At 45.4% G+C, this 23,680-nt stretch overlaps 1 protein-coding gene across 1 annotated transcript in view; it reads left to right on the plus strand.

Annotated features, from left to right (window-relative positions):
* Positions 1-7,264: 7,264 nt before the first annotated feature.
* The window catches only part of LOC141917015 (E3 ubiquitin-protein ligase RBBP6-like), a 39,081-nt gene continuing 22,665 nt past the window's right edge, over positions 7,265-23,680 (plus strand). The window contains 4 exon segments of the mRNA XM_074810040.1: positions 7,265-7,430; positions 14,906-15,005; positions 16,973-17,011; positions 17,675-17,711. Of these exon segments, the coding sequence (XP_074666141.1) occupies positions 7,265-7,430; positions 14,906-15,005; positions 16,973-17,011; positions 17,675-17,711 (342 nt within the window).

Genomic DNA, 23,680 nt, shown 5'->3' on the forward strand with positions numbered 1-23,680 from the left:
AGTCATTTGGCTAGACAGAGAACCTGATAGGGGAAATCACCTTGTTGATATTTAAGAATAACCTTTAAATGTTCCAACCAGAATGTTCACTTCGTATCTCCATTTCTTATGAATATCCCGGGAAGGAGGCCGTTACAGACACCTGGGACACCTGCAGTGCCCATCCTCCCTGCAATAGCTGACAAAGAGCAGTAACCCTGAAATTACATTTTATAGTCCTGCTTTTTCCCAACTCCTTCAGCTCCTCTCTTAGGAATTAGTCAAGTGAAAGACTTCAGCCATGTTCTTAAACGATTCCTGACAGGACGCAAGCCACCGTGCTAAATAGATGCAGACAGGTACAGCTCAAACAAAGTTCAGTAGCTACTCAAGAGAAAATTTTCTCTAACCTCAAGTTAGCTCTTTATTTCTGCAGAGGACACATCAGACACATATTTAATTGAGAACACACTGCTCTAGTTAACCACTGGCAAAACTGCTGTAACGGAGATTTAACACAAGTATTCATTTAAAGCCTCTGCTGAACTGGGGCCATAAGTGAGTACCTCACTTGGGAACCAGGAATTATCATCAGAATACCTGCATCTGCAATACGCTGCTGGGAACTGCTTTCAGAATGGCTTCTAAAATGTTTTCAACACCCTACTATCAACTCTCCTTGGGAAGCAATGGATTTCCCCGTATTTTATCTGCTGCAGTTGGCACCAAAAGGAGGATCCCATTTCAAGTCCTCAGACCTTCCTCAGAAAAAGAGTGGTTTCTCTTTCAAGCTTTCCACAAGGGTGAGCGGAAAAATGGTTAAAAAAAAAAAGTTGTATTAAGGTCAGCAGAGGCAGTATCACAATTTCCATGTTTTCCATCCTCTCCAGATATGGAGAACAAAGTACGATTTAGCAAGAGAAGTAAATTGAGGCTGTGCTTCACCTTTCTCCTTTGCCAACACAATGGAGCCGTCAGCAATAGAACCTTGAATATATTCATCAGGACAATATTAATTTTCACACATTAACCCTTTGAGTCCTGTAAATACAAACAGTCTTTTTGTCTCACGGGGGGAAAAAGTGCATTTTAAACTCCTGAAACAATGGAGAACAGAAATTTTAATTAAAGTTTTCCTTGTACACAGTCATGGATAACCCTCCCTTTAGCAAAGAAAAGCCCTTTTTAAAATTAAAGTTATCATGCTGAAATTGTTAACATAACTCCCGGGAAAAATGCATAATCTTGGCATATCAAATGCCAAAATGACGTGAACTATGTTTAATAAATATTATGCTTCCCTTTGAGTTCATAGACTCAGTTCATCATAGGTGAAAAATATTTTAAATATTTATATTAATATTTAACATTTTTATCTTGAATGTGAACTTCCCAAAATACGCTATACCATTTAGAAACAGACCACTGATTTTTTTTACAGGCTGAAATAGAGGCACTGGGAGACTAACTGGCTACATTAATCGAATCCCAAATATTTTTCAAGCATATATTAGTAGGTAAACACCACTTCCAGATCTCTCGTACTGAAGATGTATACGGCCTATCTGAAAACACCTACAGTGTTTCGGAAGAGTTTCTGAAGAATGGTCTTGACAACTTTAGGAGCAGCCCCAGTGCCAGTTCATCCCCAGCCCAGCCCCTCACACACTGGGTTTTAGCATTCTGGATGGACCAAGTCTATGATAAACTATGGGAAAAGAAGGACCAAAGATGGGATGAAGAAATACAAAACCCCCAGAGTTTTGCCAGAGTGATAAAAACATTTGTTGATTGTAGAAAATACCGCCTATGTAAAGAAGGCTTCCCCGAAGTATAAGGTGTAGAAGCAAAACACAGGCGTAATAGCAACATGGAAGCTGGCCCTGCTCTGTCTTCTAAGGTTAATTAAAACCCTCAGAGAAACAGATCCCTGGTGTGATTCTAACACAGCAGTCTGAGGATCAGGGCAAGACTGAAGTCTGACAGAAGTGATCTCGGCTCTCTGCCATTGCATTTCACAATCACCATTTTCCTTCCTAACCGGAAGAGTCCATAACGGTATTTCCCATTTTATATACCATATTACCTAAAATGAAAGGTATTAATTAGTAGAATAATGTAATTTGCATTTAAGCCCCAGGCAGCAAATCTACAGCAATTTCTGAAATTTTAAAAAAAAAAAGTATATATTATAAAGAATCACTTCAGCTCTCTCCAAGGGAGCTAAGCTGTCAAAGAGCAATGTAAGAGCGAAAGGGATGCAGTTCTGCTCTTCCATACAGCCTCAAAAAGCCTCATTCTTGTACCATTTGTTGTTTAGTCCAGACAGAGGTGCTGTACTCTTGTCTCCAGGAGAGCTCAGCAATCGGCTGTATCAGCAGCTCCAAGGAGGATTTTTCCCCCCGGCTGCTGGTTTTAAAAGCAGGTTAGGACAGACTTTCTCTCACTGTAATGAACCTTCTAAGGATCAAGCACATTGCATTGATTTTCTGGATAAAATTGTGCAGTCAGTCACAAGGCCAAGCACTTTCACAGACCCACTCTGCCCCAGCAGACCCACGGCCCCAGAATCACCCATTAACCCCAGCAAGGGGAAAAAAACTGCAGCTGTGAACCATAAAAGCCCAAATGGGATTCTCAGGTCATGGGTAACTTTGCTTTCTATCCAGTTCAGATGAGGAACAACCCACACAGGAACACAGGAACAGACAACAGCACTGAAGATGCTCACCCCACTCCTGTTCAGTCAGAGCCGGAAAATGATAGAACACGATGTGTCTTTAGTTACTACATGATATCTGCCATAACTCCCTAAAAATCTGCCCATTTATGGCAAAATAATGAAAAGTCAACTTCTCTAAAAATTTGCAGTAAGATCAAAAATTACTGTCAAGTAACTTTCCCCATCAAGTGTTTCTTTACATGCGTCCCCCCCGTACCATCCCAGCTTGACGAGGGTTTGAAGATACGAAACCCAGAGATTTTCTTCTTGCTGGATGGTCACAAAAGCTCAGTCACCTGTCTCAGCAACGTGAACCCTGCGGGTGCAAGAAGCCTTCCATGCAGACCCCCCTCCTGCGCCAGACGACTCTGGACACCAAACCAGAGCGTGCAGACACCACGTTTTAAACCATCTCATGAACACAAATGTCCCTTCTGGTGATGCTGAAACTCAAGATGACAGGAGCTGTCTGCTATGAAAAGGCACAACCCTCAGTGTGGTTGAAAAACAAATAAGCAAAAAAGCAGAGGGCAGAATCCCACTGCCTTTTTTTCTTCTTTAAATTTTACAAATCATTATTAAATACCTGAAGATCATTGTGCTCTATAGCTCAGTAATAACGGATTTACCCTTCCAGAAATACTGCCAAGCATATTTCACTCCAGAACTGAATTTTATGGAACAATGTATGGCATTTGCAACCATTTCCAGCAGGCAAAACTTCAAAATGCCAGTAGACGTCTATTACTTTTTCTCAGAAAAAAAAATAGGAAATTAATTAATTGAAACGTTTATGATAGCGATGCAATGTTGCAAGGAATCTCTGCGTTGATCTCTCCAAATCAAAAGCCTGTACACTAAGAAATAGCTCAAGCAGCTCAAGCCTGTACACTGAGACAGCTCAAGCAGACTTCCCGAAAGATCCAAGGCAGTTAAATATATCCACTGGATATAGGACATCAGAAATCAGGGGAAGTTCCGAGTCCTCAGCGTGTCTCCATTCTACAGTCCCCAAAGAGGTGCTACGGTCAAGTTTATCACACTGAGTTAGAGAGTCACCCAGAACACGGGGAGGAATTGATCTTGTCCCCTCCGGAGCAGTGAAACCCCCGCCAGGGATCAGAAAAGGAGCAAGATCGGGCAGTTTGAGAATAAAGAAATGCAGCTGCTGCCGTTCTCCCGTTCACGAAATCACCTACCTCGTGCAGGAAAATGAAACCACGTTCCCTCGGGCCGCCCGGAGCATTTCGCTGACACCCCCGGCCGAGCCTCCCCCGCCTCCCATCTGAACATCGGGAGAGGGGGAACCGCCGCCACCGGCCCCCAGCGCGGGAGCGGCTCCAGCCGCGGGGCCCCGCCGGGAGTAGCCTCCGCCCCCTCCCCGGGACGTGCCGCCGGCAAACCGGGACCGCCCGGCGCCCCGCGGGGACGCGCACACGCCCGCCCGCCCCCCCTCCCCGGCCCCCGGCCCGGCCCCCACCTTCCCCAGCTCCCGCGGGCCGGCAGCGGGCGGGAGGTGCGCGGGGGCCGCTGGCGGGCGCCGCCCGGGAGGGGACGAGGAGGACGGTGTCGGGCAGCTCGTCCCCGCCGCAGCCCCCGGGACCCGGCGCTCGGGGCGGCGCAGCCCGTGGCTGGAGCTGGCGCCGCTCTCCCGGCAGCGGCGGCGGAAGGGGCGCAGGCGCGGCAGCGGCTCGGCCGCGGTGTGTGGCCGCTCCCGGCACACGGAGCCTCCGGCACACGGACCCCGGGGCCGCCGCGGCCGGCGATGGCGGCGAGGGGGGGGCGGCGCCGCGGCGGGGTCCATCGGGGCGGCGGGGCCGCTCCCGGCGACGGGCCGTGGCCACCTCGGGGGGTGCCTGCGCGGCGCCACCGCCCCCCCCCCCCCCCCACCGTGCGCCGCAGCGGCGCTGCCCGGCTTAGCCTCCGCGCGGGGCGGGGAGCGGCGGGGAGCCCCGGTGGGGCCTCGGTACGCGGGGCAGGCCCAGGCCCCGCGGGGGCGCAGCAATTCGCTCTCCGGGGGGGGCTTCTGGCGGGGGGCGCGGGTATCCCCGGTTATCCATCGGCAGCTCTCGGCGCCCAGGGGCGCTGGACGCGTCCCTGTCACAGCCCATCCTCCCCGGTGTAGGTCTGACAGAATTCCTGCCGGCTCCTGCCCCCGGCAGCAGTTACACCCCAGGAGGAAAGGACGGCGCTTTGGAGAGTTTTAAAGCTCTGACCAAACCTTGACACTCCTACTCCAGATCTGCTCAGGAGCCGGCAATGCACAGGCTTTCTGGTAACCTGTCAGCAGCTGCACTCCCCTGTCGGTACTGACATCTCCCCCTCCATGCCTCGCGCTAATTTACCGTTTACAAAATTTATTTTACTTTATATCATATTCCCAAGGGAGAGCTGTCAATGCCTGTAAAATTTTTTTAACTTTCTTTTGCAACAGCTCTGATTCCCTGTGGACGTTAAAGACACCCACTTAGCTTTGTACTTTCATTGCAATGTCAGTTACTACCATGATTCTGCTTGGGGCCTCTCTTTTTTTTTTAAACCATCTGTATCTTCCAGTTGGTCCATCACTGATTCCAAGTAACTTTGCTAATATCGTTATGTACACTTCAATTCCACAATGCACTTGTACTACAGTAATAAAAATACTTACTACCTCAATTGATCAATTAATTACTACTACATTCATTCACTTTTTATTCAGTATTTTAATAAAATTTATCATTACCTTAATAGTATTTGCAACTATTTAGTGCCTGTGATTCTCTACGTTCTAACCCAAACCCTTTTAGTTCACAGTCCTCTACCTAAGTTTGGGAGCCAAATAGATTTAGGGGAGATCCCTGCCTTACTTCATGCAATATTTTTAAATGAGTCTTTATTTTGTTTCTATCAATCAGTTTCATTTTTCTGGTCTTGATTTACATAAAAACCTCCTCACCTGTTATTCATTAATACACATACTCTGTCCTGAACTTCTAAAAGGTGGTCTAGGGCTAATCAATTCTGTATTACCATTTGTGATAATAATTTGATTTCTTCTTGCAGGGCTGTAATACTACCTGTGCTTTCATTAATGGCTTTTTCTAATTCTCTGAGCACATTTGGAATAGCTCTTTCTAGTTTTGCAACCCCTAACTGGGATAAAATCTGTTACAGACAGGTGGAACTTAGTGCCATGTCCCATCAGAGGGCTGTAACATTTTTTCCTGTAGATACCAGTAGCTGGGAGCTACAGAGGCAAAAGAAATCCTGGTTCTAACCTGTGCGGGTGATATTAATGCACTTAAAATGCACTTTTTGGCTCAGGTTGAGAGTAAATCCCTGAATGCCATTTCTCCAGCTACCCAATATTGCCCTGGCAGTTGTGTCAATGGGTAGCATAATCTTCACATAAATCTGAATGATGTCAATTATTTCCTCTAAACGGGTTAGCACGTGCTGGATTTGGTTGTTCAGGTAAACCAGTAAGGTTCAGACCCAGGGTGGATGACCCAGAGCAATCAGGATCCTACAGGCCTGGAGTGGGAATGAGAATTGTGTCATCATCTTTAGTTTGATTATGGCTTCCCGCAGAAAACCCAGTTAGTCTGTCTGCGAATATCCACATAATCTCGGAGTCTTCAGGGCCTGATAAACTCCATCCAGGAGCAAATGTACAGCATGATGGCCTGTTAGAATAGGTTTTATGTAAGGGCCTCTGGAGACTCTCCCGTCCACGTTCAGAGGCTGTGGTATATAGCACAGCCTGGGGGGACAGGAGGGACACCAGGCGGTGACAGGCCCGGGGGGTGACAGGACGTCAGGTGGTGATGGGCCCAGAGCTGTTGGGAGGGACACCACAGGCCCAGGGGCTGGTGGGAGGTGATGCTGTGTGGTGAAGGCCCGGGGGTGACAGGAGGGACACCACAGGCCCAGAGGTGGCAAGACACCGGGCAGTGACAGGCCCGGGGGGTGACAGGAGGGACACCAAAGTCCTGGGGGTGTGACAGGACACTGGGCAGTGACAGGACACGGGTCTTCTGTCCAAAGGCTCCGGGGCAGGCGAGGCGCAGGGGGGGGTGCGGTGGGCCGTGGCACCTGCGCAGTGGCACACTGGTGGCAGTCCGTGCGGTTGGTGGCCAGGCAGCCCCTCAGCAGAGCGCTGAGGCGGGGGCACCCGAGTCGCCACAGCGAGCGGCGGGGCCTGGCAGCGCTGCTGGCCAGAGAGGGAGTGGAGGCCGAGCTTGCCTGGGCTGCGAGGAGCAGCCGGGTGGGTGCTGCCACCACAGCCCAGCTCCATCGCTGAGGGTCACAGGCCACAGTTGTTGCAGGGGGGGGGGGGCGGGGCCCCGCAGGGCCACCACGATGGAGCCCTGAGGCCTCCGCCAGCCGAGTCTGCCTGAGCCCACAGGGTCTGGCTGTGGCAGGGCGTCCCCAGCCTGCCTGGCTCAGCCCACGCTGTTTGCCCCGGCCCCCTGGGTGGGCCCTTCCCTGTGCTATCACAGGCCCTAACCTGGCACGGAGGCTGCAACACCATCTGCCACAGCAGGCGCCATCACAGAGTGGGCATCGCCTGGCCCAGCCATGCCGTGTGTGCACTACAAGTTCTTCTCCAAGGTGAGCTCTGATACGGTCACCTTCGATGGCCTCCACATCTCCCTGTGTGACTTCAAGCGCCTGATCATGAGCCGTGAGAAGCTGAAGGCGGCCAACTGCGACCTGCAGATCACCAACGCCCAGACCAACGAAGGTGCGTGGGGCGGCGGGCACGGGGCCTCGGGCACTGCCCGGCTGGCGGCGGCCGCGGCCTACGGGAGCCACACTCTGCTCTCTGTGGCTTGTCCCCACGGGGCATGAGTCAGCCTGGGGCCCGTCCCACCGGCGTGCGGGGGAACCGGGAGGGCAAGTGGCACCAGCGATTCAGTGGGGTGAGAAGTGACAATGCGATTCGGCCACGATCAGTAGCTGTGGCTTGTGTTGGGGGCATCACAGAGCTGTTCTTTTGTAGTTGCTGTTCTGACAGCTACCTTCCCATCTGTCTGTTAGACATGGAGCTGGGCGTAGAAGAATGTGGTTCATGTGTGACATACAGTGCTTACAAAAGCTTTTGTTTCCTGGAATATTCTAGGTAAAATGATAAGGAAATGTGGGAGGATATCTTATAATAAAAAACTTGCCAGATTTCTTTGAAATCTGGTGGAGAAAGCGGAAAGTGATGGAAATAGAACAGATGGCTAATTTGAAGAAAAAAAGTGGTTTTGGTAACTTAATTTTGTCTTCAACTTGTTTTACTCCACTACATTGGAAAACTGCTTTTGTGGCTGTTGCAGAAACTGCTCACGAGCAACATTTTGGCTCCAGAGTGTATCTGTGAGTTATAATCTATGCAGACCCTTTAAAGCCATCTTGCATGAGTGTTCTCTCTATCTAAATTATACTTTGGAATTTGTTGTTAATATAACTTCTTTTCTGTACCAGTGATGTTGTCATTCCGATGCTCTTGAGCACCACTTCATCATTCATTTCCAACCTTTTATTTTTTCCTGGTACTATGTGTTAACCACGTCAGGGCAGTACTGAAGTTTTATGGCAGGTTATTTATGGTGACTATACATAAGAAGTGTTCTTATTTAAATCTAATAAATAGCGCTTGATTCTCAGAGATGATAATGATTTTATATTACTTAGTATGATATTACAGTTTGGTAATCTGCCATCTTGATGTTTGAACATGATTAAAGAATTTGGCATGTGACTTTGCAGAAATAAAGAGAACTGTGTTTTCATTCGTTAGACATTACATTTCTTTTTATTTTTTCCCGTGGTTCTGTGGCACTCTTACAACAGTCTTTTCTTTAAAATGTCTACTAGTGGGTTTTTCCTCTTTTTTTTTCCTCTTTCATGTATTAAAACTTAAACAGAATAAAATGTTCGCTGCAGTAACTGTAACTTCAGTCCTAGCCTTTAAAGTGGGTGGACCTCCAGCTTGCTGTTTATCTACAGATATTTAAATTATTTCCAGGAGGATGTCTGTGAAGACACTTAACAGCACAATGTTAGGGGTCTTAGGGATGCTGTTGGATTGTATGACGTGTAGGTAAAGATGCATTTCAGAAGTCTTGTATTTTTCTAGTAGTATTGAATAAATTTGTCAAGAGCTTTTGAAAACAATTTAATTAGCTTTAAGGGCTTTGCTGCAGAAGGGTCTCTGAATTTTGTCTTCAGTCGCTAATGTACTTTCAGCTTCACAAATGCTAGCAGGCTGAGTGGCCAGCTGGCTGACGACACTCCTGTAATAGCTGGGTCTGTGTAAAACAGAGCCTTAAAACCAGAACGCTGGATGGTAATGAACTGTGATGGAGCCTGATTAGTGTCACCAGAAGAAAAAATGTTTTGAAATAGGCCAAGGTGAGGAACAGAAAGCAAAGTTTTAGAAGAAAAATTTATGCTCATAAATTTCTTACCCCATAAAGTGTTACTCTAATTGACATAATACCAATTTTACAAAATGTGTAGCTTTGTTTTCATACGCAATCAGAATCCAGTGAGGAAAAAGCATCTGCTTCAGTAGGTTCTGTTAGATGTGCTGTTGCCCAAAGGTGAAGTTAAAGAGGGAATATCCTTCATACTTTAAAGAGTTTGTTTAACAGTGACAAGTCCTCCTCTAGGTAGGTTGTGTTGCACTTTGACTTTTGTAAAATAAGTCTAAAATTTTAGACTTGGTATATTAGTGTCACAGGTGCTTATTGAAGCTTTTGTAAGGGTGTTTTCCATGTGAAAATGCAAGAATTCTTCAGTGGTTTTCAGAGCAAAGCTAGAGAATATATTTTGGTGTAATATATGTGCATGTCAAATTTTTGGTTTATATGCATAACCATGAATTTCAGTTTTTATTATTCAAATGTACACGCTTAAACTCCCCTTCAGAAAGTAAAGGAAAAAAGTAGACCAGGATATTCTGCCTAAATGGGATGTTTGGAATTCTTACATGTGGACATAAAGTATTGGGTTTTTATAACTTTGTGCAGGAGCCCTGACTACGTGTTGCAATGATCTTGGAAAGAACAAAGTGGAGATTTGTCCGAGTACTCTGACTTTTTACAGCTCAGTAACTGCTACTTTTCATAATGGAAACCTAGTAATAGAAACAATGCTAATATAAGCTAAAAGTAAACAGGATTTTAAATATCAGTAGAAAAAAATTATAGGATGGACTCTTTTTAAGGTGCTGGGAAGGCAAAATGGATGGTTGGGACCTATTTTAAAAAGGGAGAGGGGATGTGTGTGTGTCCTCTTCCATGCTTACTATAAAGGCGTGTCCTCTAAAGGCAGAATTCCCTTCAAAAAGCCTGTACCCAAGAATGATGCATTTAAACTTGCCTCCTTTTAATTTGATCTGAATTTCTTGACCTGTCTCTTACAACAGATGTTCTCACAATATTGTAGGAGAACTGCAAACTCCAAAACTCTGGTTTCTTGAGTACTCTTTCCTGCCCTGTAACATTCTGACTCAGAACACTTGGAGAATGAGCAATTCTGCTTATCAGGCTAAATACAGAAAAATCTAAAATCAAAAATGGGACTCTGAGCTGGTCTTAGATGACTAGTTTTAAGGAAGAATAGTGCTTTTTAAGACTGTCTCTTGAACTCAGAACTTGCCCGAGTTCAGTGTTGCAGCATGCACTTGGCAGTTTTAGTAATGCCACGGTGTGATGTCTTCAAAACAGACTCATGCTAACTCTGAGTGACATCATTTGGCCTCACAGCTGATGTCTGTCTGTCTACTGGAATGTCTTCAACACTCTGCAAATGTAGCCTTTTAGAGAAAACATTTAAGCAGCTTTTAAACCTTGCCCTTCCCTGTGCCGTTTTGTGTTGCAGTGCTACTGTGGGGGAGTTACTTTGGTTACACCCCGGAATGCAAGGAATTCTTGGGCTGCCGTGCAGCATTATTGCGTGGAGCTGTCAGAGAGGGGATGGAGTTCCCTGTTTCCCTGGCTGAGTTCACAAAACGTGATGTCACAGTGGAGCTCATGCCCTGCCTGTCTGGGAGTCGGCTGCTTTGACTCTGTCACCAGCGGGCTGGGACCTCTCCGGGCTACGCTGTCAGATCGGGTCGCGTCCCCTGGCCGGGTGCTCAGGCCAGGCTCAGTTTGGTTCATTACCACGTTGTCTCCAGCATTGCTTTTGCTTTCCCAGTCACACGCTGAAGTGGCAAGCAGGGCCAGTAAGACATTCAGGCATCGGACGGTCTGTTTATACAGATTAACGATTATCAGATTAACGATTGAAAGTATGTTAGATTTCATCGACTCATCCTTTCAAAGCCATAGAGGTGCTCTTTTGGATCATTGATCATTCTAGTGGAAGGAATAATAGCCGTCTGTTAATCAGGATGTTTCGAGGCAGTGCTTTCAGTGCCAGCTCCATAGATGATTTATTTGTTGCAAAGTGTGCAAGTGGTGTTGATTAGAGCAGAGTTAAAAAAAAATGACATAATGAGAAAGTACATTTTTAAGTGCTAGGGAGAAATGTGTTCTTGGGAGTTCCCCTGTTTCCTGGTAGAGGCAGTCTGGCACATTGATAGTCATTTTCACCTCTTACTCTGCAAATCCTCCCACCAGTAGCGTAACAGCTGGTTAACCTAATAAAGGCTTTTCATTGTTGTTTCACATACAGGCTTGCCTCCTGATGACTTCTGCTTTGATGAACTTCTGTACTTTATCTGGGTGAAAATACTTCTCTAGGTAGTGCTCAGAGAGATGCTTTTGCCGTGTTGTCAGCCTCAAAACAGTGGATTAAAGCAGACCATAAAATAAAGTAGGAACATCTTTCTGTAACTTGTTTATAGTGTACATAGGACACAAATTATTAAATTTTCAGAATTATAGATGATAATAGATAGATATAGATTTTCAGAATTATAGATGAACTTAAAAATGGGATTTTTAAATTGTTCATTAAATGTGAAGCAGTACAAACCAGAGCATAACCTGAGCTGTCTGTACTTTTTTGCAGGAATAAGGTTGTGGACACTAATGCAATTGTTAAGATTTCTGTCAGTACGAGGCAGCAGTCAGAGTAGCCATTGTTTAACTCATCTGCCTCCATCCATTCCTTGAAATACTTCTTTCCCTTGACTCTTTCAAGCGTACTGTTGTCATGTAGAATAGATAGCAAGTTTTAGACTGTTATCTCTCTTCTGCTCTTGACTTTAATATACCATCCAAATATTCCTTTTTTTTTGTTAACCGAATCCTTATTTTTAATCGCAGATCGACAGATTGTCAGATTGATAAAAGCCCAGTAGCCACTTTCTGGCCATCACTGGTGGTAAAACAAGTTTCGTGCTGTAAGGGAATAGGAATCAGCAATGTTGTTATCTCCATCTTTGTTGAACATTTCTGTTGGAGCTCTGCTTGGACAACTGTGAAAAGTAGACTTGTTGAGCGTGATGTCACTGCTCACTTTGCAGATGTGGAGTTGTGGCGAGGCAGAGTGACACTGCTTTGCAGGTCCTGGTAGTTCCCAAGTCTGGGGAACAGGCTCCTGCTGGGAGATTCCAGTTTAGTCTGAGAGCTGATAGACTAAGCTGGCATCTGCTAAATTCAAATCAAGCAAACAAAAATTTCTGGGGACTTCAGGAATAGTGCTTCAGCTTTAGTCCTTTCCTATTTAAAACAAAAAAGTTAACTTTTTAGTCTACATTGTTTGACTTCACCTTTAATAACATTTAATAACCAAACCAAATTCAATTAATTGAGGTGAAGGAAAAATAATACTAAAGCCAACTGCTATGAGGTCCCTTCACAGAACTAAACTCAGCAATGAACTCTGCTGTATGTAAACACTCTTCCACAAATTCTCTGACTCAGTGACCAAGCTAGTAGGCTACTTCAAGTACCAAATACAAGTATGTGCAGTGATGTGTCCTATACAAATAAAGCCTTTACTTCACCAAGCTATTGTCACTCTTCAGTTCATCCATTTAGAAGTATACTGATTGACTTCTAAGGTGAATTAATTTTTCTATCAGCCTGTTATTAAATGGCTGGAGCTCTCTTCACTGTGTGCTTAACAAGCAGATTGAAAAGAAGGATATCTCTGTCTCTCTCTACATGCAAGGATAGTCTATTCAGAAGGCAGATGTCAATGTTTCCCTTCTAATGGTCAATGAATTGCCATGAAATACTAAAAGAGGATTTATTCCTCTTTTTGCATTGTACACCTGTTGTGCGTGTTCCAATTGACCTCTGCAGGCTGGAGGTCAACTGGTCAATTTGTGAATAAAGCACTGGTTCCTGTCTGCATACCTACAGTCTCTTTCTAGGAGAGGTGCTGCCACTTGTAATCTTCTGTGGAACTACCACAACCCTCAGCTGGGCACAGGCGAGGCAAACTCCTGTCTTTTGTGGAGCCACCGTTGCTTATCCTGTATGTCTGAAATCTCAGTCCAGTGGTTTGTGATCTGGACCAGAGAGAACACTCTGTATGACTCCGTTCAGCAGGTGGAAACAGCTGCTTTGGGCTTCCAGAGCTGCCGCTGGCATCATCTCCCAGTTTTTTGTCTGGGCGTCACTACTACTTGAGCTCTTGTGCCATCAGAAAGTCCCAGTGCAGGCCTCTCTTGATGGGTGGCTGTATAAGGGTTAGATTTTCCTTTTCAGAAGAGTGCTAGGGGTTGGTTTCAGGATATGACTTCTGTAAAAGCTTCTGGTTTTGTCATTAGTAGCCCTTTCCCCTGCAGTTTGAAACTACTCTGAAGTCCAGAGGAAGCCTGCTGTTCAGTTCCCTAAGGGGGAAGAGCAGGAATTAGTTTCAGCTAAATGATTTCTCAGTTTTCTGAAGAAGCATTCTGTCATTTGGAAATAGAAGTAAAATTTTCATGCCATTATTGAAATGTCTTCTGGTAAGTACGTTTTGGTCTAAGAGAGGTTCCTGCCCACAGGAATGATATACTGATAAATGAAGCATAAATTGTGAAATGCACCTATTTTGTGTGAGATCACTGAGCAAAGCCACCCTGACAGAACTTGACTTGATATCTAGCATCTTTGGTTTTCAGACCATCATTCTGATTTGGTCTGCAAAGGTAAAGGCTTTTAATGCTTAAAACTGTAGTGGATTACAGGGAATGGCTGCTGATAGTGCTTTAAAATATTTAGTCATATCCAGGTTGTGTAGGTACAATATAAAAACCATTCACCTGGAGAGAGCTTTGCATTTTAGCTTACTCTGGCAAAGGGTCTCAGGTAGTTGGGTTTTCTGTTTGGGCCTCATGTAAAAGGTCAGAAGGCTTTGCTCCTCTTCAAAAGACTAACATGGTGTAAGCCGAGGCAAAGCATGGAGAGCTTCAGGCACACACTGTTTTCAAAAGGCTTTTCAAGGCTGTCTTCATGAGTAATTTAGTTTGAATCTCTCTAATCTGCAAAAAATGAATTGAAAAAATTCATGTCCCTTTGGTTAATTCAAACTAGATGATTAGCTTACTAGGGGAAATACCACTTTAGTTTGGGCCAGTTCTGCCCTACTAGTGAAAGCAAGCTCAACACCCCCCCCCCCCCCCCCCCCCCCGAAATTTCTGCAATCCAAGTTCTAGCACTGCCAGTTTCATTTCCATTTAAATGTAAAGCACTGAGCTTGACAAGTGTGGCTGTCGATGGATGAAGCTCCAAGAAACAGAGAGCTGGCGGCTCTCTTCTGTGTTCTGTCAGTCTGCAGCACTTTCAGCATAGGTGAATCGTTTTTAGTGAACAGCTCTGAAAGCAACGGCGCAGAGTTTTCATGCTTTAGCCAAGCGCAGTTTTGTTGCAGGGCAAGCTGGTCAGACTTCAGAATCTGGTTTATGCAGGTGAGACTTTGCTGTGGTTTGTTTCTCTCCAAAGATCTCTCGGGTGTGCAGCCTAACAGAAGCAAAAGCAACTTAAGCTAGGTCAGGAAAGAACCTCATGCATTAGCAGGCTCTCCTTTAGTGACCTTTGAGACCATTTTGCATTCAAACTCTTAAAAAAATGAAAAAGACTTTGCTACTTGTGTTTGATATTCAAACCTGAAGATTTCTTGAAAGGTACTCTTAGTGTGTTGAGACAATAAAAGCACGATGTTACATATAAAATTTTGCTTTTATGCCTGTAAAGGGGTTCTCTGAAGTGCTATGTAATTACATATTAATACACATTCTTACAAATTGACTAATGTTTTCTTCTGTATTGATGTCATTTTCAGAATACACAGATGATAATGCCCTGATTCCTAAGAACTCCTCGGTAATTGTTAGAAGAATCCCTGTTGGAGGAATTAAAGCTGCCAGCAAAACACGTGTTATGTAAGTACCCATAAAGCATTGTAGTCTTTGTGAGGGGTTGCAGTGTGTTAACTTTTTTTATGGAGATTAGTTTACAGAGGCATTGGAATCGTATCTTTCTTGTTAAAGCTGCTGTTCCTTTTGATTGTCATGGGGTAGATTTTGATGTGTCTGTCCCACAGTAGAGTTACATTTTCAGCCCTGCTGGGACATGGGGTTCAAACTCCGACAATGGTGACTTTTAAGATTATTCTGTTGGGTTTGTTCTTGGGTTGATTTTTCTGAGAGTCAAGTTGTAGATCCTGTTTCCTCTACGTGGAGAGATTCCTTATTATATGTGTTTGCTTTTATTACTTTTGTAGTAAAGACAGATAGTCATCGTAGTATAAACATATAATTTGTTCCCACCTCAGAAGAGTCTGATTCGCAGTGTTGACTATTTGTTGTGTTTGGGGAAGGAGGGGCAGGATATGGCAGGTGTTGTTACTCCTCAGATCTGGGTATGTTGCATACTAGCTATAGAGGCAAGACGAAGGGTTGCCAGCCGGCGAACCATGCAGACAAGAAGTGTCATTCATAAGTGAGACCTGTTAGTTTCCTAAAGACGATGTCTGTTTCAGGCAGGAGAAGAACAATATCCTAAAGTGCATTGTCTTTGTGTGAGTATGATGAAGGAATAGGTAATTCTTTACAAACTCGAAACTCAGTAAGCAGTTTAGCATGTTACCAAATGTTGCTAGTTATCTTTCTAAGTCTGATTTTACCCTAAGCTGATACCTGTGCTCCAGGTTTTAGTTCTGTATTCCTAAGATTTATGGATGACAGAGAATCGAGCCTATTGATTAAAATTACAGCTATTCAAATGCAATCCTGACTACAGGACTATTGCTGTCATTTATGTATTCATACAGTTCAGTTCTGTATCAGCTACATTAGCATTGTGTGAATGGTCATGTTTTCTTAAAGAGATGCCTCTCCACCACAGTTAGTAGATATTATTAGCTTGTGGTTTTTCCATGTCTTTCTAATGTTGGTTCTCAATAAATGAAGTAGACTGATCAGCTACAGAGTATCTTGAACAAAGAGTGCAGCAGCATTCTGGTACCCATGAAGCATTTGCAAGCAAAAAACCCTGAATTTATGTGGCTCCGCATGTAAACTTTGGGCATATTACTACAGTAGTTGCTGCAGTGCTTTCAGGCACTGCCTAGTAATTCTGGATGCCCCAGTGTTGTGCTTATAGACGTTGTTTTGGGGGTTAATTTAAATATGTCTGCTTAGTGCTGTCTTGTCACTGCATCCTCTGTTTCTGGTTGGATGGCAGCCTCTGCTCGTGTGGTAATGCTGCCCTAAAAGGAGGGTATAGGTGCTGCTAGCATCAAAGATCAAATGAATACCTATACGTGGGGATAAGGAAAGAATGGCACTGCTGTTCCAGCATTGAAAATTAACGAGGCCGATTGGCTTTGCATTCCTGCAGCTGGAAACGTTGCAGAAACAACTGGTAGAGTGGTGAATGTTTGGGACTGATGAATGTGTGCTGTAATGGTGGAGGTTACTAGCCTTGTAGTATGTTCTTCAAGGTAAATGGATGAAGAAACTACTGTGTGGTAATCTAAAGGATTTCCTTGGACTTCCTCATCCTCAGGAGCGGCTGTGTTCGTGAGGCTGGTGGTGTTCTAGCAGTGGCAGGAAGCATGAGCCTTTCTACTTGTACGTAAATTCCACAGCAGCCTTTGAATTGCCTCTGCTCATGGGACACTTTGAATGATGTGTGAATTGTTTGTTAACTATATCAGTGGTTGCATGTCTGATTCATGACATGATGATACATGCAGATACAGATCAATGAGCATGGGGAACCTCAGCAAGTTTTCAAATGTAATAAATATTTCCTAAAATATTTATTTTCAAGATTATCTTAAAGCAAATTCTGGCAATTAAGACCTTTTTCTTTTTTTTTTTTTTTTTTTTTTTTTTTGTCACAGGGCTCCTAAATCACAAAAAATCTTAGAAACTGCCTTCAGGTGACATTCCAACTACTATTTGTAGTCAATATAGCCTATGTAACACATTTAGTGTTTTGGCACTTTCATGGCTAAGTATGGTAGATATCTGAGCACAGTGCTTGGGCTTCCACAAAGAAACACTGTCCCAAGGACTATGCTGCTGGCTGTTTTGTTATTTCTTTGTCAGATGACTGTTTTCTTCACTTAAGTAAACTTGCACTTTGGACTGTCTAGACTATCACTGTTCTTTCTTGGAAACTAAAGTACTGGTACCTGGTATTTGGTATACAGATACACAGATTGGCTGAAGTTGCCTTCCTATTTCGATGGTTGATTATTTAAGAACACAAAACTGTAGTGCAGATTTAATCTTTTTGATACTTATGTAGTAGAGACAAAATATGTGAGGAGTCCCTCTTGCACTGTTGTGTTCTATAGCTGTAAGTCTCAGAGCAATTGGTGACAAAGTACAAATGTAATTTTGGGGTTTTTTTTTAGTTGCACTGAATGTACCAAGAGAGAACAGTTTATGCAGATGAATAAATTTCCACATTCACTAGACTATCAGAACATAGTATTTTAATGTTCAAATTTTATAATCTGGTTTCACTGCTTTATGCTCGGTAAAAGTGCTTTATTTTAAGTTCTGATCACCTTTATTCTTCTTCTTTATTCTTCTAGAAGTCGAACTGAGCCAGTGAAACATCAAAAGCAGTATGTAAAAACACAATCTCACACTTTTTTCTGCACACTGCACTTGTTTCTAAACAATGTAGCCTTGTATTAATTTTCCAAATATTAATATATTTTCCAGTAAAATATAGTATACATTGTAAAGACAATGTATTTGATTCAACATAGTAAAGACTGAATAACGCCACCATTTGCACAGTTCTGATGTGAATGTTGGTATTTGTGCCTAGTGATGCATTGTATTTCATATTGAATATGCTGGAATATTTCCTGAATGACCTCATGTCAGATCAGGTAGGTTCAGGGTTTGCACAGCTGAACTTGGTTCCATGTTCTACATCTGCCTGTCTATAGGTAGTAATATGTATGTTTGTATATGTGGTTGTGTGCTTTTTGTTTCTTGCAATTAAAATTGTTTGGAATGTATTTTTTGCCATTTTCACTTTGTGTCACTTGGCTTTTGTTTTTAAATACTTTCTTTGCCTTATGGTGTATCGGGTCTGGCTGAGCCAGAATTGGTTTTCCCCTGTAGCAGCCCTCATGGTGCTGTGTTTTATGTTGGGAGCTGGCAGGGTGTTGATAGCACACTGGTGTTGTGGCTACTGCTGAGTAGTGCTTACACAGCACCAAGGCTCTTTCTGACATTTCCCCCCCCACAGTGGGACGGGGTGGGCAAGATCTTGGGAGGGGACACAACCAGGACAGCTGACCCGAACTGACCGAAGGGATATTCCATACCATATGACGTCTGCTCAGTATAAAGCTGGGAGAGAGGAGGAAGGGGTGGGGTCACCCTTGGTCCTCCGAGGCAACCACTACATGTATTGGAGCCCTGCTTCCTGAGAAGGCCCGACATCGCCTGTTCATGGGAAGTAGAGAATAAATCTGTCTTCTTTTTTTTTGCTTCCACGCACGGACCTTTGCTTCGCTTTGCTTATATTAAAACTGCTGTTGTTTTACCCACAAGGGTTGTTTTGTTTTCCTATCTTATTTTCTTTCCCTTCTTTGCCCTATTGAGAAACAAAGGGGAAAGGGGGGGAAGTGATAGAGCGACTTGGTGGGTACCTGGCATTTAGCCAAGGTCAAACCACCACAGTCTATTTTGGCGCCCAACGTGGGGCGGGACAACAGCAGTTTTATATTAATTGTGCTATAGCTATAGCAGTTAGTAAGCGACAAGCTCTTGTGCTGGTCACGGGTTTGTTTATTGCTCTGCTTATCTTTATTTTGCTAAGCTCGGAAACATGCTGGAAGAAATTGGGAACATCATGAGTGGTTTTATTCTGCAAGCTCCCGAAGTACTTATTAATCCTTATGTTAGCTCTTTGATACTGTTCATTAATGCTATTCACCTATTGTGGGCTGTGTGGAGCTCGTTAGGTTTTTGGTGTAAGAGAAAGCAAATTTTGGGTGAGAGAATACCAAAATGTGCCCTGAGGCGGCCTGTCCCTGGGTGGCAGGGGGAGTGGAAGGATTTGGGCAGATTCCTAGGACGGTTATCACCTCCTGTAGCCTGGGATCTTACCCCTGAACAGGCAAGCAACCCCGCAAAACTGACACAACACCTGATAGAAGGGTGCCTTGTCTATCCCGATGAAAATCAGCAACTCCTAGCGCTGTACTGGGGCCTGGCCTATGCTTATCGAGCTGCAGTTCAGTGCTCTCAAAGGACTGTGGTGGAAACGGGAACTCAAACAAAAACAATAACAGCAGAGATTGCCCCAGTAGTAAAAAAGAAACAGTGGACAAGGAGAACAACAGGTCCATACCCTCGATTAATAAGGGACGAAAAAGAGGAGGAAGAAGCGGGTCCTTCAGCAAAGGGGTCAGAAGAGGGAATAACAGAACTCAAACAGGAGGCAGAAACTACCCGGTCCCTGACATCATCAGAACTGCGAGATCTGCGGAAAGACTATAGCCGCCAGCCGGGTGAGCGGATTGCTGCCTGGCTGCTTCGATGCTGGGATAATGGGGCTGATGCTCAGCAGCTGGAAGGTAAGGAAGCCCAACAGCTGGGTTCCCTTGCTAGAGATCGAGGAATTGAAAGGGGAATTGGAAAAGAAACAGGAATTTGCAGTCTGTGGAGACGGCTCCTTTCAAGTGTTAAAGCAAGATATCCTTTCAAGGAAGATCTTACAGACAACTCCCCAGGGAAGTGGGCTACTGCGGATGAAGGTGTCCAGTACCTGAGAGAACTAGCAGTGCTGGAAGTCATCTATAGTGATCCAGATAATGATGAAGCCCCTAAAAATCCAGAGGATGTCCTGTGCACACGGGCCATGTGGAGGAAGGTGATTAAAGGTGCGCCATCCTCGTATTCTGCGGGCTTGGCTGCGATGTACTATCCAGAAATGGATACGGGAGAAGGACTAAGATGTACACCAACTGTGGAGGCAGTCTCTTCCTGGCTTCAGAACTTTGAAGAGAGTCTTGGAACCTCCTCATCTCTACGGGCGAGTGCCTTAGATGTCAGGAGCACCCCAAGAAATCGGTTCTCTTCCACCCCAGTCAGAGGGAAAGGGAAACCTAGGCGCATGACACGTGGCGAACTTTGGTTCTTCCTGCGTGACCAGGGGGAGGACATGAGGAAGTGGGATGGTCAACCCACCTTCAAATTGGAAGCTCGTGTACATGAATTGCGAGGAAAGACCCCTGCCAAGAAGAAGACATCCAAGAAGGTTGTTAATGTAGCTGGTGTGAAACCGCAAGAAAGTAATCAGCGATCTCCCAGATACAGGAAGACTGAGATCACCTCCCTTGGCCCTGATGAAGGAGTTTCCGGCCTGGCACAGCAAGGGTCAGACAGTGAATACTCTGACCAAGAACAGGAATAGAGGGCCCCTGCCTCCAGCCAGGAGGAGGAAAGGGATGATCGGGTGTATTGGACAGTGTGGATTCGATGGCCTGGCACATCAAATCCACAGAAGTACCAGGCTTTAATCGATACCGGGGCACAGTGTACATTAATGCCATCAAGTTATAGAGGAGCAGAACCTATCTGGATCTCAGGAGTGACAGGCGGATGTCAAGAACTGTCAGTACTGGAGGCCGAGGTTAGCTTGACTGGGGATAAGTGGGAAAAACATCCCATTGTAACTGGCCCAGAAGCCCCTTGTATCTTGGGCATTGACTACCTCAAGAGGGGGTATTTCAAAGACCCAAAAGGATACCGATGGGCTTTTGGTGTGGCCAGTGTGAACACAGAGAAGGTCAAACAGTTGTCTAATCTGCCTGGCCTCTCAGGAGATCCTTTTGTTGTAGGACTGTTGCGAGTTAAAGAACAACAGGTGCCAATTGCTATGAGGACCATGCACCGACGGCAGTATCGCACGAACCGAGACTCTCTGGCTCCCATCCAAGAACTGATCCGTCAACTGGAGACCCAAGGTGTCATCAGTAAGACACATTCGCCTTTTAATAGCCCAATATGGCCAGTGCGAAAGTCTGACGGAAGGTGGAGGTTGACAGCAGACTATCGTGGCCTGAACGAAGTGACGCCACCACTGAGTGCTGCTGTACCAGATATGTTAGAGCTCCAATATGAACTGGAGTCAAAGGCAGCCAAGTGGTACGCCACAATCGACATCGCCAATGCATTCTTTTCAATTCCTTTGGCAGAAGAGTGCAGGCCACAGTTTGCTTTCACGTGGAGGGGTGTCCAATATACCTGGAATCGACTACCCCAGGGGTGGAAGCACAGCCCCACTATTTGTCATGGACTAATTCAAACTGCACTGGAAAAGGGTGATGCCCCTGAACATCTACAGTACATCGATGACATCATTGTGTGGGGCAACAAGGCAGAAGAAGTGTTCAAGAAAGGACAAAAAGTAATTGAGATTCTTCTGAGAGCTGGGTTTGCCATATAGAAAAGCAAGGTCAAGGGACCATCACAGGAGATTCAGTTCTTGGGAATAAAATGGCAAGATGGACGCCGCCATGTGCCTATGGAGGTTGTCAACAAGATAGCAGCTATGTCTCCACCGACCAACAAGAAGGAAACACAAGCTTTCTTAGGACTTGTGGGATTTTGGAGGATGCACATTCCAGGTTACAGTCAGCTGGTGAGCCCTCTGTATCAAGTAACCCGAAAGAAGAACAATTTTGAGTGGGGTCTTGAGCAACAACAAGCCTTTGAGCACATCAAACAGGAGATAGCTCGGGCGGTAGCTCTTGGGCCTGTTCGGACAGGACCAGATGTGCAAAATGTACTTTACACATCAACTGGGGAGCATGGCCTCACATGGAGCCTCTGACAGAAGATACCAGGTGAAACTCGGGGTTGACCATTAGGATTTTGGAGCCGGGGATATCGAGGATCAGAAGCCCACTACACTCCAACTGAAAAGGAGAAACTGGCAGCATATGAGGGGATTCGAGCCGCTTCCGAAGTTGTTGGTACAGAAGCACAGCTCCTCTTGGCACCGCGATTGCCTGTACTACATTGGATGTTCAAAGGAAACATCCCTTCTACACACCATGCAACCAGTGCTACCTGGAGTAAATGGGTAGCGTTAATCACGCAACGAGCTCGACTGGGAAAACCCAACCGTCCAGGAATTCTGGAAGAGATCATGGACTGGCCAGAAGGTAGAGATTTTGGAGCACTGCCTGAGGAGGTGGCTCGTGCCCAAGAAGCACCACCACATAACGAATTACCAGAAGATGAAAGGCGGTATGCTCTGTTTACTGATGGATCCTGTCGTGTGGTAGGAAACCATCGAAAGTGGAAAGCTGCTGTGTGGAGCCCCACAAGACAAGTCATTGAGGCCACTGAAGGAGAGGGCGAGTCAAGTCAGTTTGCAGAAGTAAAAGCGATCCAACTAGCCCTAAAGATTGCTGAACGAGAAAAGTGGCCAGTACTGTATCTCTACACTGACTCCTGGATGGTGGCTAACGCCCTGTGGGGGTGGCTACAGGAGTGGAAGAAGACCAATTGGCAGCACAGAGGTAAACCCATCTGGGCTGCTGCACTGCGGCAGGACATCGCTGCCCGAGTGGAAAACGTGGCTCTAAAGGTACGTCATGTAGATGCCCACATGCCCAAAAGCCGTGCCACCGAAGAACATCAAAACAATGAGCAAGTAGACAAGGCTGCTAAAATTGAAGTAGCTCAGCTGGACCTGGACTGGGAGCGCAAGGGTGAGCTATTTGTAGCTTGATGGGCCCATGAAACATCCGGGCATCTCGGGAGAGATGCAACGTACAGATGGGCTCGTGATCGAGGGGTGGACCTGACCATGGAGACCATCTCACAGGTCACTCATGAATGTGAAACATGTGCTGCAATCAAGCGAGCCACACGAGTAAAGTCTCCCTGGAACAGAGGGCGATGGCCGAGTTTTCAATATGGTGAGGCCTGGCAAATTGACTATATTGGACCATTGCCACGAACACGCCAAGGCAAGCGCTACATACTCACCATGGTGGAAGCAACTACTGGTTGGCTTGAGACGTACCCTGTAAATCATGCCACTGCCCGAAATACCATCTTAGGTCTTGAAAGGCAAATTTTATGGCGACATGGTACTCCTGAAAGAATCGAATCAGACAATGGAACCCATTTTCGAAATAATCTCATAAACTCCTGGGCAAAGAAACACGGCATTGAGTGGGTGTATCACATCCCTTATTACCCACAAGCGTCTGGAAAGATTGAAAGATACAATGGACTGTTGAAGACTATGTTGAGAGCATTGGACAATGGGGGATGGAAACACTGGGATATAAATTTAGCAGAAGCCACTTGGCTAATTAACACCAGAGGATCTGTTAACTGTCCTGGTCCTGCCCAAACCAAACCCCTTCATACTGTGGGAGGAGATAAGGTCCCTGTAGTACACACAGGGCAATGGCTGGGGAAGGCAGTATGGATTGCTCCTCCCTTGGGAAAAGGCAAGCCCACTCGTGGGATTGTTTTTGCTCAGGGACCTGGATGTACTTGGTGGGTAATGCGGGAGGATGGGGCTACTCAGTGTGTGCCTCAAGGAGATT

Source organism: Strix aluco, chromosome 33, assembly GCF_031877795.1.
Source record: "Strix aluco isolate bStrAlu1 chromosome 33, bStrAlu1.hap1, whole genome shotgun sequence".
Lineage (NCBI taxonomy): Eukaryota > Metazoa > Chordata > Aves > Strigiformes > Strigidae > Strix > Strix aluco.